Source organism: Symphodus melops (assembly GCF_947650265.1).
Source record: "Symphodus melops genome assembly, chromosome: 11".
In the NCBI taxonomy this organism is placed as follows: Eukaryota; Metazoa; Chordata; class Actinopteri; order Labriformes; family Labridae; genus Symphodus; species Symphodus melops.
Window position 1 is genome coordinate 9,898,641 of NC_136701.1, and position 13,603 is coordinate 9,912,243.

Consider the following 13,603-nt stretch of genomic DNA (forward strand, 5'->3'; position numbering starts at 1 on the left):
CACCCAGTGGACACTACACCTGGGCTTGTGAGCTTTCATTATTTTATTTTTTTGAGTATCTTAATAAGCTGGACAGCTGCAGCAGTTGGCACGTGGGTGGTCTGTGTGAGCCGAGAGGAAACATTAAATCACGATTAGGTGTATGTTTGCGCCTATTAGAAGGTTATTTTATGAGTGAACCTGTGAGGTCAGGGTTTGTTAGATGCTGACATATGTGACAAATGTTGCCGTGGTTACAACATGCATCTGAGCACTAGACCTATAAGTCATGTGCTGCACAGTAAAGGATTAATAGTGCATCTAATAACAGAGAACAGGCTCAGCACTGACACTGATCATATAAAAATGCCTGCTCATTTACCACTGACGCAATGACACGTTTATTTTTGTCCCAACTGGGAACAGAAAAAGAGAGTTTCTAAAACACTGCATAATCTTGTTTATTGTCTTCCATAACTTGATGTCCTCGTTGATTATGTGTTCCTCAATTGAATTTACCTTTTGAATATGTCTTTGTTTTCACTCTAAAAAAGGCCCAAATCCACTCATGTGGTTCAGTTGATTGAATCAGGATAAAATGTGACTCGTCTGCTGTTATAATATCTTTGACATTATTTCACTGGCACCATAAATCATGAGCTGTGTAAGTGCATATCTAGCATGAGCCATGTGCTTCTGATCCTGTTATCAAATCCGTCACATGATGTTTCAACTTGAAGTTGAACAATATCAGAGGAAACGAAATACAGAAGTTGACATGGTAGAAGCAGAAGTTCATGAAACTTTAAGAACCCCTCATGAATGTTTGTTTAGTGGGATGTGCGTGTGTGTGTGTTTAGCTTCAGAGTAGTTATCATCACAAACCTAACATCAGGGTATTTGGGGTTTTTATTCTGGGGTGGAGTTATTTCTCTTCCTAAGGTAGTTGAGAGGTAGCAGCCAGACCTTGTATTGTGAGGATAGTTTATTTATTCATACTTTTCTAGTGTGAATAAAACATTACGGTTTTTTTGTGTTTTTAGTTGAAGTGATTGAGGTGTAGGACACAAAGTTCATGATGGAAATTAGACCTCAAGTAATTCTGAACTGTTCCTTAATTGTATTATGAGCTGACAAAAAACAAAGTAAATCCTGAAGCGTTCCTGGTAACGTATTCAATTGAGAAAATTAGCTTTCTATATCTTTACACCCTCGTGTTCATAACTAACACATGTCCAAAAGTCTCAGGAATCAATCATTTTGCAAGTTTCTGGTTGAATTTCTTTAAATTGATAAATGATATAAAGCATGTGATCTTACATGACTCCGGGATTGCAGCTTCAAGATCTCATCTTTCTCCAACTCTTTCTCTTCCCCCTGCTAGGTTCAAGGTTCAAGGATCCTTTATTAAGACTTAAAAAGGTGAATTTTGTTGCACCAACAGGAGATTTAGCGTTCCAAAGATACCGCACAGCTGACCCCTGACCTTTGTGCTGATTTATGATTTATGAATGAGGAGGAATAAAGAAAAAGATTTTGGTCGAGGTGATCCACTACTTCTCACTCAACTCTGTCCTCTGTGTCAGTGGGTCCCAAAGAGAAGGTCGCAAGATGCCTTCAGAAAACAAATACAAGATATATGTTCTATTACATATTTTACCCATTACTGTGAAATATACAAAAAAGGCGCTTCCATTTAGAATAAAACTACATTTGTTCAGTGATATTTATGCTGTAATGATACTGATGTAAAGGCATTAACCCCCGCAGGGACAGCAGGGTCCTCAGTCTGTAGCACCAGTACTTTGGGGGGTCGCAGGCCAACAATTTTAGAAACTCATGTTCCAAGCAGTTCTTTTGTAACAGAACTTTATTAAGTAAAACATCATGGATGCATTATGGAAGTATTATATAGACAGCCCTTACAAAGGATGTTTAACTTACGTTAATCGGTTCACAAACTCACTTTTTATTTTTCACTCATTTTTATAAAGTTTATATCACGTTACATGAACATTCATAAAGTTTAAAAACCACGAGGCTCTTTAAAAATAAAAGAGTGACTTGATCACTTTCTCCTCCTTAAGTCAAGGCACCTTGACTTGTTTAAGAAAACACAAAGAGTGGGCCAACCTGTTCACAGGCGTGAGTATCTGCAAGTGTTCAAACTGAACACGAGCACACACCCAGCCCTCTTCTTGGTCGTCTGGTTTGTCTTTAACACAGGTAAAGTCAGGACGTAATGATGAGAGTCAGCATTCCAAATACACCTACGACACATTACAAAACCATGCTAAGAGCTCTTCACAGCTTCACAGCAGCATCTTTCCTCAGTCCAATAAGGTGCAGGACAGTCACAGTTGGTTCGTTAGGTGACAAAATAAAGCTCAATGTGTTAAAAGTAAATGTATGTTTTTGCACATGACAATCCTGAACAAGGTTTACATTGAGGCAGCATCACCCTAGGGTGAGCTCTGAGTAGTGAAGTGAGCTTTTAACGTGTTTCATAGCTCTGTCCTCCTTTCATGGTGTTAGAATGGAGGGTTCAGCTTTCAGGTCTTACTATTTGGCCTCTAACCACCAGTTTGGAGGGGAAAACACCTACTTCCTGCCTCAGTTTACCCCTTCATTTACACATGATACACCTGTGACCTGACAGGTCACAATGCTGCAACATTCAGAGCTAACGACACATGCTGTCTTACTGCTGCAGCCTTCTCTGTGGTTCAGGATTGGCCATAGTTATGCCTATGAGTCATATGCATATTCTCCACACAAACACTGAATATGCAGTCTCAGTGTAAACCTCACTGCAGCCTGCGAGGGAAAAAGTCTCTAGTATCTGATGTGACATTCATGCTTAATCATTCAGAAGTGCAGAGTGCATTGGCTCTTGTACCATTTTTTATAAACACCTTCAACACAAAGTTAACCATGACACCAGCTGAGCTCATCTCATCGTGCAAATTACAACCAACTCGATGCATTATTTGCCGTCAAAGCTGCAAAGGCGTGTTTTCATGAAAGGAGGCTTGCACGGTAAACACTCTCTGCCTCACTCAAGCAGTGCAGAAGAATTCCCGAGGCTTTTGCCTCCTCCTCGACCCGGTCATCGAGATTCATTAATACTCATTGATTTCTGCTCTGCACCACTTGATAATTGTCTTTGTCCTAAAGCTAATTCAGCAGTTCTCAGGTCAGACTGCTGTTTACCTCCCCAGCCTTTCTTTCCTCGACGACAACCATTTTTGTGACTGCATCCTTTCGTGGCTTCTTTTAATGACCTTGAACCAACATCATCTGGTTGTATACAATAGTGCTTTAAACTATGCTTAAACTATGCTTAAACTATTGTACTAAGAAGCTGATCTTTGATGTTTCAATGTACTTCTGACAGAAATACTAAGACATGGGACATTTTTAACTAAATAGTATCAATTGTAGGTCTACGATCAATCACTGTCTCTTAATCAGTCCATTTTTCTTTTCTTTCTGACAACTCCTCTCACATGTCCTCCTTTATTTCAACATTCATTCACTCATTCATTTCAAGATGTATTAACAAGCATTGTGTCTTTAGAAAAAGGGGTTGTCACTCCCAACCTCAGGCCTGACTTCTCTTTATGACGCCTACACAGTGTATTTGAAATGGATTTCACTTCTCCTCTATGGAAAGATTTATTATGAGAGAGGATTAATAGAATATACATGATGTGAATTCCAAGGACAGCAGTTAAATCCTGGACCACTGTTTGGGTCATTGTATAACCTTGTTTTTGCTTTTAAAGAAAACTGCAGCTGAATTGTACTCTTAGTAGTATGAAAGCCTGAATTTTAACCCTACAGTTCCCCAACAAATATAATTTATTATCTATTCAGCAACCTTGGTATCTTGACAATTCTGCCAAGCCATGTATAGCCAGATGTCATGGACTCAAAGATCACTTTTCGGTGCACCTCTTAAATGCTGTCTTTTATATGTTAACGTCGTTCTCGGTTTCAGAGATAACAAAACCAAAAGTGAGATTCTTGTGTCATAGCTAACTGAAACAGTGAGCATCCTACTGGACATCTGTTTATGTAGACAGTGATGTGTAGACAATGCAGCCAGTATACAGTATGTGTGACTGAGGCTGTAGCATAATCCCTCACTGGCTTTCTACTGAGTGACATTCTAAGTCATAACAAGTCCTCCAGATTCAACCACAAAGTTGGTCTATGCCCTTTAAAATAACACACAAGTCATTTCATCATTTGACTTCATAACCAGCCCTATGTTGTTATTTTCTTTCCTGTCAAAGATGCTACTTATCGCTAAATCGAAACAAATCTCATTTATGACACTCCATATGTACTGTTATTTACAAGCATAACATATCTTGGTAGGTTATTATAAAGATCATGATTTGACTTCATGTAATAATCTTTTTAAGCTTAGTGTGATCTGTGTTCACTGCAATCCTAGACTGTTTGGAAACAAGAACCACAGGGTGACGTTTGTTGGCCAGTTCTCCCCTGACCTCCACCTGTCCACTCAGCTGTCATTTTGGGGCACTCTCTGGAAACATCCTGAATGTTCAGATTTCCAACAGATCTCTGCAACTTTTTCCACTACTTCACCCAGACAGACTAACCAGTGTTGTATCTGATGGACTGCAGCGACTGTATTAGTTCTAGCCTACTAATCACTCTGAAAGGACATTTCAGTTACTGGATGTGTGATGTCTGGACAAGGTTCCTTTAGTTCATCTGAACTGGTTGAAAGTTAGAACTGAACTTTTTCATGACATTTCTTGGACTGAATAGTTTTATACATTGCGGTCAATTAGTAGCCTCTTATGGGACATTCTTTAGTAAGATGACTTTAAAATGACCTTTGATCGAGCTTTACTGTATCCACTTGAGCAGTGAGGCTTTCACCCCCGCTGAAGAAGGAGATTTAACATCTGCCTCCTCATTCACTTGTTTTACAGCGAGTCTGCAGTCATAAGGTCACTTTACTAACTTCGAGGCTAATCGTCCTCCCTGTTTTGCCCCTGTATGGCATCAAAGTGCCTTCCTCTGCTGTGAAGCCAGTGATGTGATGGAGTTTCCACACTTTCAATGAAAACCCTGATGAAACAAGAAGAAATAGCTTCTGAGTCAAAAAGGCTTCACAATCAGCTTTAAAAGTGGTCAAGAGATTGAAGGTGTGAGATAGGGATACAACTTTTTTTTTGCCTTCATTAATTTCACTAATCTTCAGTACTTCAGGTTTTTCATTACATATATTTTATACACCCAAAGTAATAACAACACTATATGTCGTTCTGTTTCAGCTGTCATTTGGGTTGGCACCTTGCTCAAGTCTACCTGTTTATTAATAGTTTCTTTCTCTCTTTTAATCAAGCTTTAATTTCCATTTTCTGTTGCCTCCACCAGAATGTTTCTGGCTTCATGGCTCAATAAACCTTCACAGCACAAATGTGTCCCTACGTCCTAATAGATAAAAACTCAGAACAGATTCATCCACGAAAAGTATAAGAAAAAAAAAAAACAATAGTTGGTAACAAGTTTTGGAGTGTATCATAAATGTTAACGGTTGTTTGCTCAGTCAGCCAATAATTGATGAAGTTAAGTCATCAATGCAGAAAAGCTCCTGATACATCATGATACATCACATCATCTTTTATGTCCTCTGACATGAGAGTCACATATTTCTGACACAGGGCCAGGTTTTATTTCCTTGACCGTTGCGAAATATTTAATTGAAGTGTGACTGTAACTAATAAGCAAATAAGATGAACCCTTTCTATATGCTGTAAATGTGCATGTAATAGAATAAATATAAAATATGTATGGATATGTATCATATCTTTTTGTCCGATCATAAAGACTCAATTCATTACTTTTTTTGTAGAGTAAAACTGAACTCTCATGATCCCATATCAGAAAAAGGCTTTCTGTGCCACAGTGCCATATTTACAGGTCTGTTGACCCCTTTGGCCTATAGTGTATTTGTCTGTATCAAATATATACCATCTAATATTAACTTGTCCTAAACTTGTCTGTCACTTATTTGTGTACGCATCAATATGCCCCCCTGTATGAGAGATTCCTCACAGTTTCCTGTTAATAGTTAATAGAGTGAAGTCTTTTGTCTGCACTCCCTCTGTAACGATCTTTCCTTTTCGGGATGTCTTTCATCCTTGGTTCTGTTTTGACCTCTGCTCCTTCTGACCCCATCCATCTTAATCTCCTGTGTTTGACTCCATCTGGACATTTGTTTCAGTACCCATTCCTCTTGTTACATTTTAACTTCTTTCTCTGATCAGACTAAAGTTTTTATGTTTTCTTTCTTCCCCTTCCTGCTTCTTTCTTCTATCTGCAGCCTTTTTCTGATTCAGTTCATGCTGAACGGATTAGTCAGTACTTGAGCAAAAACAGAGAACAAACAAAACCTTGGCAGGAGACAGTGATAGTCCTCCTCTGAGCCCCCTTTCTGTTTCCTCTCTCTCTCTCTCTCTCTCTCTCTCTCTCTCTCTCTCTCTCTCTCTCTCTCTCTCTCTCTCTCTCTCTCTCTCTCTCTTTCCATCCAAATGGGCAAACCCAGCCAGGAAAAATCCCGGCTTTATCCCCACCCATCATCACTCCCTCCCATCCTTCTTTCTTCTCTCGCCTTTACTTTTTTTTTTACACCCTATAATGCATCATCTTATCTGTGTAGGATTTGAGCAAACACTGATTGAACACTGATTATGGGTTGCTGTGTACATAAGCTAATCTCGTTTACCATGTACCTGGCACAGTGAAAAACCACTGAGTTTGAACAATGATATTATCAGTAGAAGACTTTTCTCCATCAGAAGATCCATACTGCACACAAAAGGCCTCTCTTTACAGTTAAAATCCAATTTTATTTTAAAGTCATCTTCAACATAAATGATGTGTTAAACACTCTAAAAAAAGGTCCAACAGGTGTTTGAAACTAGGAGCTTTCAGGGGAAATTAAAACACACATGACTGCATGTTATGTTTTTGTTATGGCTGTCAAACTTTGAAACGTCCAATCGTCGTGGTTACTTGAAACATTTCAATCATTAATCACAACTCATCACATTTTCAAACACATTTGAAATCACACAGCAAGTACACAAGTACAGAACTAATACAGTACACAACCACCGCTTGAGTTAGATAATAACTGTATGAAACAAAAGAGATGTTGTCTTTAATTTATTTTCTTGTTGCAGCTCTGAGCAGAGAATGTTTACAGATCTCTTCTTGGCGTTGCATTCAAGGACACCCTGATATAACAGTTATAAGATGATGTCTACGCTGTAAGAAAACTGTGTACAGATTAACAGTAAAAAAAAACAAGAACACTTAAAAATAAATTCTCAAATCCCATATAGTTCTATTCTTTAATGCAACAATATGCATAGTTTTGAAGTTCATGAATGACTGACATGTTGCTTATTAAGCAAACTTAATGAAACCTTTAATGGATTTCAAGTCTCTGAAAGTTAAAAAACTGAAACTCTGAGAGTGTGCAAGGTAACAAAATGGATTCAAAATGAAAAACATATTAGAGCAAATGAAAACAATTGGAATGATTCTTTAAGAAAACCTTTTTTTGCTCTGTAATAAAACTATTCTTATTGTGTAATTGTCGCAGATACTTGTTTAGGTAAGTGTGTGTTCTATGTGTGCACATTTATCGGTCCCTGTTTTGGTCCAGTTCAGTCTCAGAAAGACTCAGGTGGGGTTCTTCCTTGTGTTCAGAGTTTCTCTGTCCTGTCAGAGGGGAAGCAGGTGGAGTGTCTCATCAGAGGAAGAGGAGGAGGGTTTAAGCTCTGTTCAGATTCAGGGGTTGTTGATGATCTGCCTTGGTAGTCCGTATCCTGTCATTCCACTTTGAGATGCTCCTTTGTTTGAGCCCATCTGCAGACCAATGACAGCTTTGCCTTCGTTCAGCTTCTGCTCTGAGAACTCTCTTTTGTTTTCCTGGGCTTTCCTGCACGAACCCATTACATAGCTCATGAGTCAAAGTAACCCCCTTCCCTCCAACATATTTGGTAACTTTGCACAGAGAAAGTAGTACTCAGACGTGAGTAAAATAATCATACTCACTTATGGAACCATTCTGGATCTCCTTTGTAAGTCCCATCACTCTTAGTGACAGCCAAGTTACCCAGAGCCATCAGGGTTATCTGGACAGAAGCCATGTCTTTAGCTAGGAAAATAGAACAGCAGAACAACATGAAGAACAACACAAAAATACACCGAAAAGACAGTTATCTGCAATATGAAATTTTAACCCATGAATGTAAGAACAAATCAAAGGTCCAAGTATTAGTCTATAGGGCCATAAAAACACAAAACAAAAACCTCCAGATCAACAGGTAAGACATTTAAAATCCTCAAAATACTGTGCACCTTGTTTGGGCTGATGATGATATATTTCTTTTTCTTGGTTCAGCGTTCTTGGTTTCTTCAGAATTTTCAATAATGAAATTACTGTTACTGCTGGGACCGTCTAAGGACGTGTATTTCAAATTAGCTTTGTTTAGAAATACTGTAGTGTGTCATAAAGTTTTACCAGCTTTATCCTTGTCTCTATGAGACTAAAAATCAAATAAATAATTGTTTTTAATTCTGAAATCAGTATCTCATGCATCTCAACATTTACATAAACTCAAGCACAATCTCCCCACCTCTGTCTCTTTTACAATAATTGTTACTTATGTTAACTCGTCTGGTTCTTGTTTTGAAAGATTAAATGTAAAGACTTAATTTGCTTTTCTTCTGGTATCATAAATAAGTTCTCCTGTGTTTGCTTACCTTCAAACAGGTCTACAGTCTGAAACATGTCTGTTTTGGTGACTCCGTAGTTTTCTGCAGCTTTCAGGAACAGGGATATTTGTTCCATCTGCTTGAATGCCATGCCAGAGCTCTTGATGGCCTTGAATGGCTTGTTTTGTGTATATAGGCTGTTGATGAGCTCAGACAGCACCTGTTCACACACAAAGAAAAGGCATGTCATTGTAAATATGTGACTTACATCATGCGGGTTACAATGATTTTGCTAATCAAACACTCACACATCCATCCTTGAGCCATTTCTGGAAGCCAGTCTTGCCGGGCTCAGGTCTGCCGACTTTAGGGTCACATTGGACGATGATCCACTCCACTAGCTTTTCCTCAAGCTCCGGGTCATACTTCTTATCAATCTTGCTCTGCACCTCGAGGCTGAGGCCATAAGAAGGACCTTTGAATGCCATGGTGATCCTGCTTAGACGGGGAGTTAGAGTTAGACAGGTGGGCAGGGGAACAAACTTTGTTCTGTGACTTCATTATGGATGTTTAAAAAAGTTAGAATAATTAGAATAGCAATTACAGTACATACACATCCTCCTTGCTCTTACACACAGTCCCTTCATTATACACACACTGATCAAACACATAATGTGTTCATGAATTATTGAAGCGCTTGTAAACAAACTCTGATACCTTCAGACAGAAGCAGGCCAGCTGTTATATTACAATATTGCCTGTGCTTATTTCTAGAAGAAAAAGATAACAGGCTAATCGTAGGGTTGTTTTTTTCCTCTAACTACTGACAAGACTGTCAGTAAGCAGTTGTCTAAAAATAGTCAACTATCCCTTTAAGGCTGTGACATGTGAAAAGGAAAGGAATCAGAGAAGAGTCAGATATCTATCATGTATCTACTTTCATATTATCTAACAGAGCACATTTTATATCACTATATAATCCTTTATCTTCTTTATAAATCATTTGCATTGTCTTGAACAAGCGCAAATTGTAGCAATTGTGTCACCACTTTCCACTCCATGTGGGTGTCATTTGGAGTTAAAAATGTTCTGTCTTCATGAATAGCCAGCCATGTGTTCGGTATGAGTAATTATTTTGGCCTCTCTCATTTATTAATGCAGTTTAAGCTTCCTGTTGGCTTTAGCAGCACTGTCTTACTCCCTTCATCCTGTTTGCACATTGAGCTGTCACTTCCTTCCTTCCTCCCTCCCTGACAAAGGTAGTTATGTGTATGCAGGACTTTTAACAAAACAACACACTGCTGCTTGCTATAGGGACGGCCTTTGTGCAAGACAGCACGCAAACAGCCTGTTAAATCATGAAAGTATGAGACGCTGCATGCTAACTGCCACGCTACTTTTATTGCTTTAACAGATTGGAGGACCCAAGTTACATAACACAATCTTATTTCTAGGAAGGAAGATAACATATGGAGATGTTTAAAGCTGATAGGAAAATCCTCCTGCTCTTACTTTTTCTTGCCATGTGCAGAAATGTGTGGAATGCATATATGATGCCAACATTGGAAAAACTTTTCTTACATTTAAAAAAGTCTGTAGAAGCCTTTGTGATGGGTGCATGCACTGTCTATTTACCCATTTAAACAAGCTCTATACAAGACAAATACATCTTCATACCCCAGGGCAGAAAGGCACACCTTTTACACCATTTGCAAAAAACGACGCTTGTCAGTCTTACGTAATAAGTGCCTATAATTTGACAGATCATGTTTGCTATCGATCAAACTGTTTATTGTGTTGGGTTTTAGTGGTAGTGTGGGAACGGAGAATGTGGAGGAGAAGTAACTTCCTGTTTGCTTTGTAACTCCAAAACCAATAACAAGGGTGTAGTAAAGATCCTAACATTCAAACTCTTTCTCAATCACAAGATCATTCTTCTGTGGTGTCCTGACATGCCCGGAGAGTATCATGCAGCTGTAAACATCTGGACTCATCTGGTCATGAAGTGAACAAAGAGGGAAGGTTAAGTCACAGACTTACACAGATTGTATCTAACATGCACTTTGAGTTCTGATCTGCACATGGAATACACTGATTGGATTTAACAAGATTAGATCACTGCCACTCAGCTCGGTTCATTGCCATCGTGCCAATATGAGTTTAACAACTGAACGCCACTATAAGTAGAATGAGCACTAGTTTATTGTCACACACGGCTCAAATCAGTGTGTAGAGGTGTTTGGATATGTTTTTGGTACATAAACTTGCACACAAATCAACTGGCTGGGCTAAGAAGTTAAGAGAACTCCTTGTGATCATAACGTCTCAGCTGCAAGCTTCCACAAGGAAACATGATGTGGCTATGGTTATTTTTTATAGAGATTAATAATCAGTCAATAGTTTGTTCAAACACGCTTGTCAAAGCAATAAATCAATCATCTATCTTTAGAAGACAGATACTGAATTGAATCTGTCCTTTTTTTAAAAGTCCCCTTTTTGTAAAGCACGTCGCTAACGTGACTGATTGGTTTAAATGTGTTGATGCTTGAACTTTGCTCTGTGTTCAACATGTAACATACACTGCTTCTGTAACTGTGTGTGACTTTTGTTATCTGATCGTTCACTGTGCATCATTATTTTACAACAACTATATTTTGCACACGTCTTCTAGTTTAAATGATATAATTGTTTAGGTAGCAATTTTTTCAAGTCTAAAGGTAAAGCAGACAAATCTCACTTGAGTCTATTATTATATACTTCCTTCATTTAAACACAAGTTCAACACTCAATTGAACATGCATTCTTTGCTACTGTTTCACTGAGTTGTTTTACTGTCTGAACTTCAGTAGCTGAGGGCTCTGAGCTTAGCCTCCATTGAGCCTTTGCTCCCCTTACTTTTACAAAGTCCCCAATGCTGTAGTGAATTAGTCAAATGTGGCTCCAGTTGATAGTGTTTTATTAGTCACTCTTAATCCCGCCCAAATTCTTCGACTTTGGTGTCAGTTACTTGCAATTATCCGGTATGAGATGTTTCACAAGGTTTTTGGCATAGCATCAACTGAGCATGACACGGCATCAGCAGTAGTTACTTTTCCATTCATTATAATGTGGCTAAATGTATAATTCCTGTGATTGTGAACATCTGCAAAGTCTGTTTCCTCCAAAGTCACCTGCTGCTAAATCAGCACTTTGTTATTCCACTTACTCACTGACAACAGTCTCAACACCAGCTGAACTCTTTTAAGTAATCCCTTTTGTACATAAAAGTTTACCATGGTCCACAAACACATGCTAAGTTGAACAGCCAAAGAATATTTTAAACTAGAAAAAATGTTTATTTGACAGCATTGGGTCCCTGCTGAGAGATTTGTCAGAGGCTGAACCTGTGAATTTACGAGGCCTCACATATTACAGAGTACATGATAAAGATAAAAAAAAAAAAAAAAAGCATTTCACAAGAGCAGAATGTTCAGACAGGAAGGTCATTGAGGAGACATCTCATCCAGGCAGAACGAGCTAAACATTAACTCAGTGTTAAATCCTTCAAAGATCAAACCTGAGCACGTGGAAGGAAGAAGAAAGAGGGAGGGTGGGGTACACACAATCATACTTAACACTTCTTTTTTCATGTTTCCTGTACAGAGCTATAGCCGCAAACAAAAGGCTACAAAAATCCTGCCAGTGAAAGATTTAAAACACTGAGATTTAAGACCAAAGAAAAGCAAGAAGAAAAAGTTTGTACTTACTTTGTTGTGTAGATTTCAGGTGAATTCAGGTGAATGTCTGCACTCAGGATGTTGTGTCCTCGTTCTTCTTTTTGTCTCACGACGCAGTGCAAATTGCTCTTTAGACCACTGCCAGCAGTAACAGAGCAAACACCCTTGTCTGAAATAAATGACTTCACCACATTCAACAGAAATAGAGAGCGAGAGAGAGAGAGAGAGAGAGAGATACGCCCTCATGTCCTCTTGTTTCACTCTGTGACCCGCCCCCTTTTGCTCTTTCTCCATTTCCCCACTTAAATAGTAATTCCTTACTTAGGAGAAGAACAGGAAGGAAAATAAGGCCATGTGACTGGAGAGTTTGGTGTGGTTACTGAAAGGAATTCTCCAAATTTCCGCCCCCATCGCTGAAGAAGGAGGGGTGGTAAAATCCTGGAGAACAGTGAAGTCTGAGGCAGCACACGAAGAGAGTTGCTGTAATTCTAGAGCAGAGGAGCACATGTGGGGAAATTATTCATCGCTTTAATTCAATCTGGTGATGTTTGTGGTCCCATATGCGTCTCAAACTGAATCAGGAAGTAAAGCAGCTGTGGAATGTAAGCCCCACCTTTCTGTTCAGTTTCATGTCAAGAGGAAGCTGAAAGCTGCAGGTCTTGACACATCACAGTCATTTTCATTTAAAAGTTAAACATGTAAATTGTGACTATTGTCTCTGTGTTCAGAAGCTACAGCTGAGCACACAGGCTTTTTACAAGGTGAAGAGCCACTCCTTCTTAGACCTCAAACCACGTCAGCAGCCCCCTTCTAAAGGGACGAGTCAGGACCTGTCAAGCTTTGAGATATCAAGATGACATCAGAGGTGGCCGTGTGAGTCGCCCCAGTGGTCCTGACTCTGATAATGTAATGGGGGAAGATCATGATTTTGTGTCACAGAAGAAACAGGTATTTCGTCCGATCCTCAATTAGGACATTTAAAGGGTTCATGATTATCACAAGCTGAAAGAGGTTTCATTGCAGTGGATTATTTCCTCTTTACTGCACAGAAGCTGTAACTGTTTGAACCTTCAACAAGCCAACACCAGCTAGACTATAAGGCCATTCATTGTCTGAGTCTGGTTTAAATTGGA

The 13,603-nt window shown here is 39.0% G+C and overlaps 1 protein-coding gene across 2 annotated transcripts; it reads right to left on the reverse strand.

Moving 5' to 3' along the window:
• Nucleotides 1-6,854: 6,854 nt before the first annotated feature.
• On the reverse strand, nt 6,855-12,670 carry LOC306831571 (transgelin-like). 2 transcript variants are annotated; one of them, XM_079355734.1, is made up of 5 exons: nt 12,501-12,670; nt 9,063-9,249; nt 8,803-8,974; nt 8,092-8,194; nt 6,855-7,975 (listed from the first exon to the last, which is right to left on the reverse strand). In XM_079355734.1, exons 2-5 carry the CDS (start codon nt 9,240-9,242, stop codon nt 7,825-7,827), a joined length of 606 nt encoding a protein of 201 aa, XP_079211860.1. In that variant the 5' UTR covers nt 9,243-9,249; nt 12,501-12,670; the 3' UTR covers nt 6,855-7,824. The 2 variants fall into 2 exon arrangements, with proteins under 2 accessions (XP_079211860.1, XP_079211861.1); XM_079355735.1 differs by having other exon boundaries at nt 9,063-9,252.
• Nucleotides 12,671-13,603: the final 933 nt, after the last annotated feature.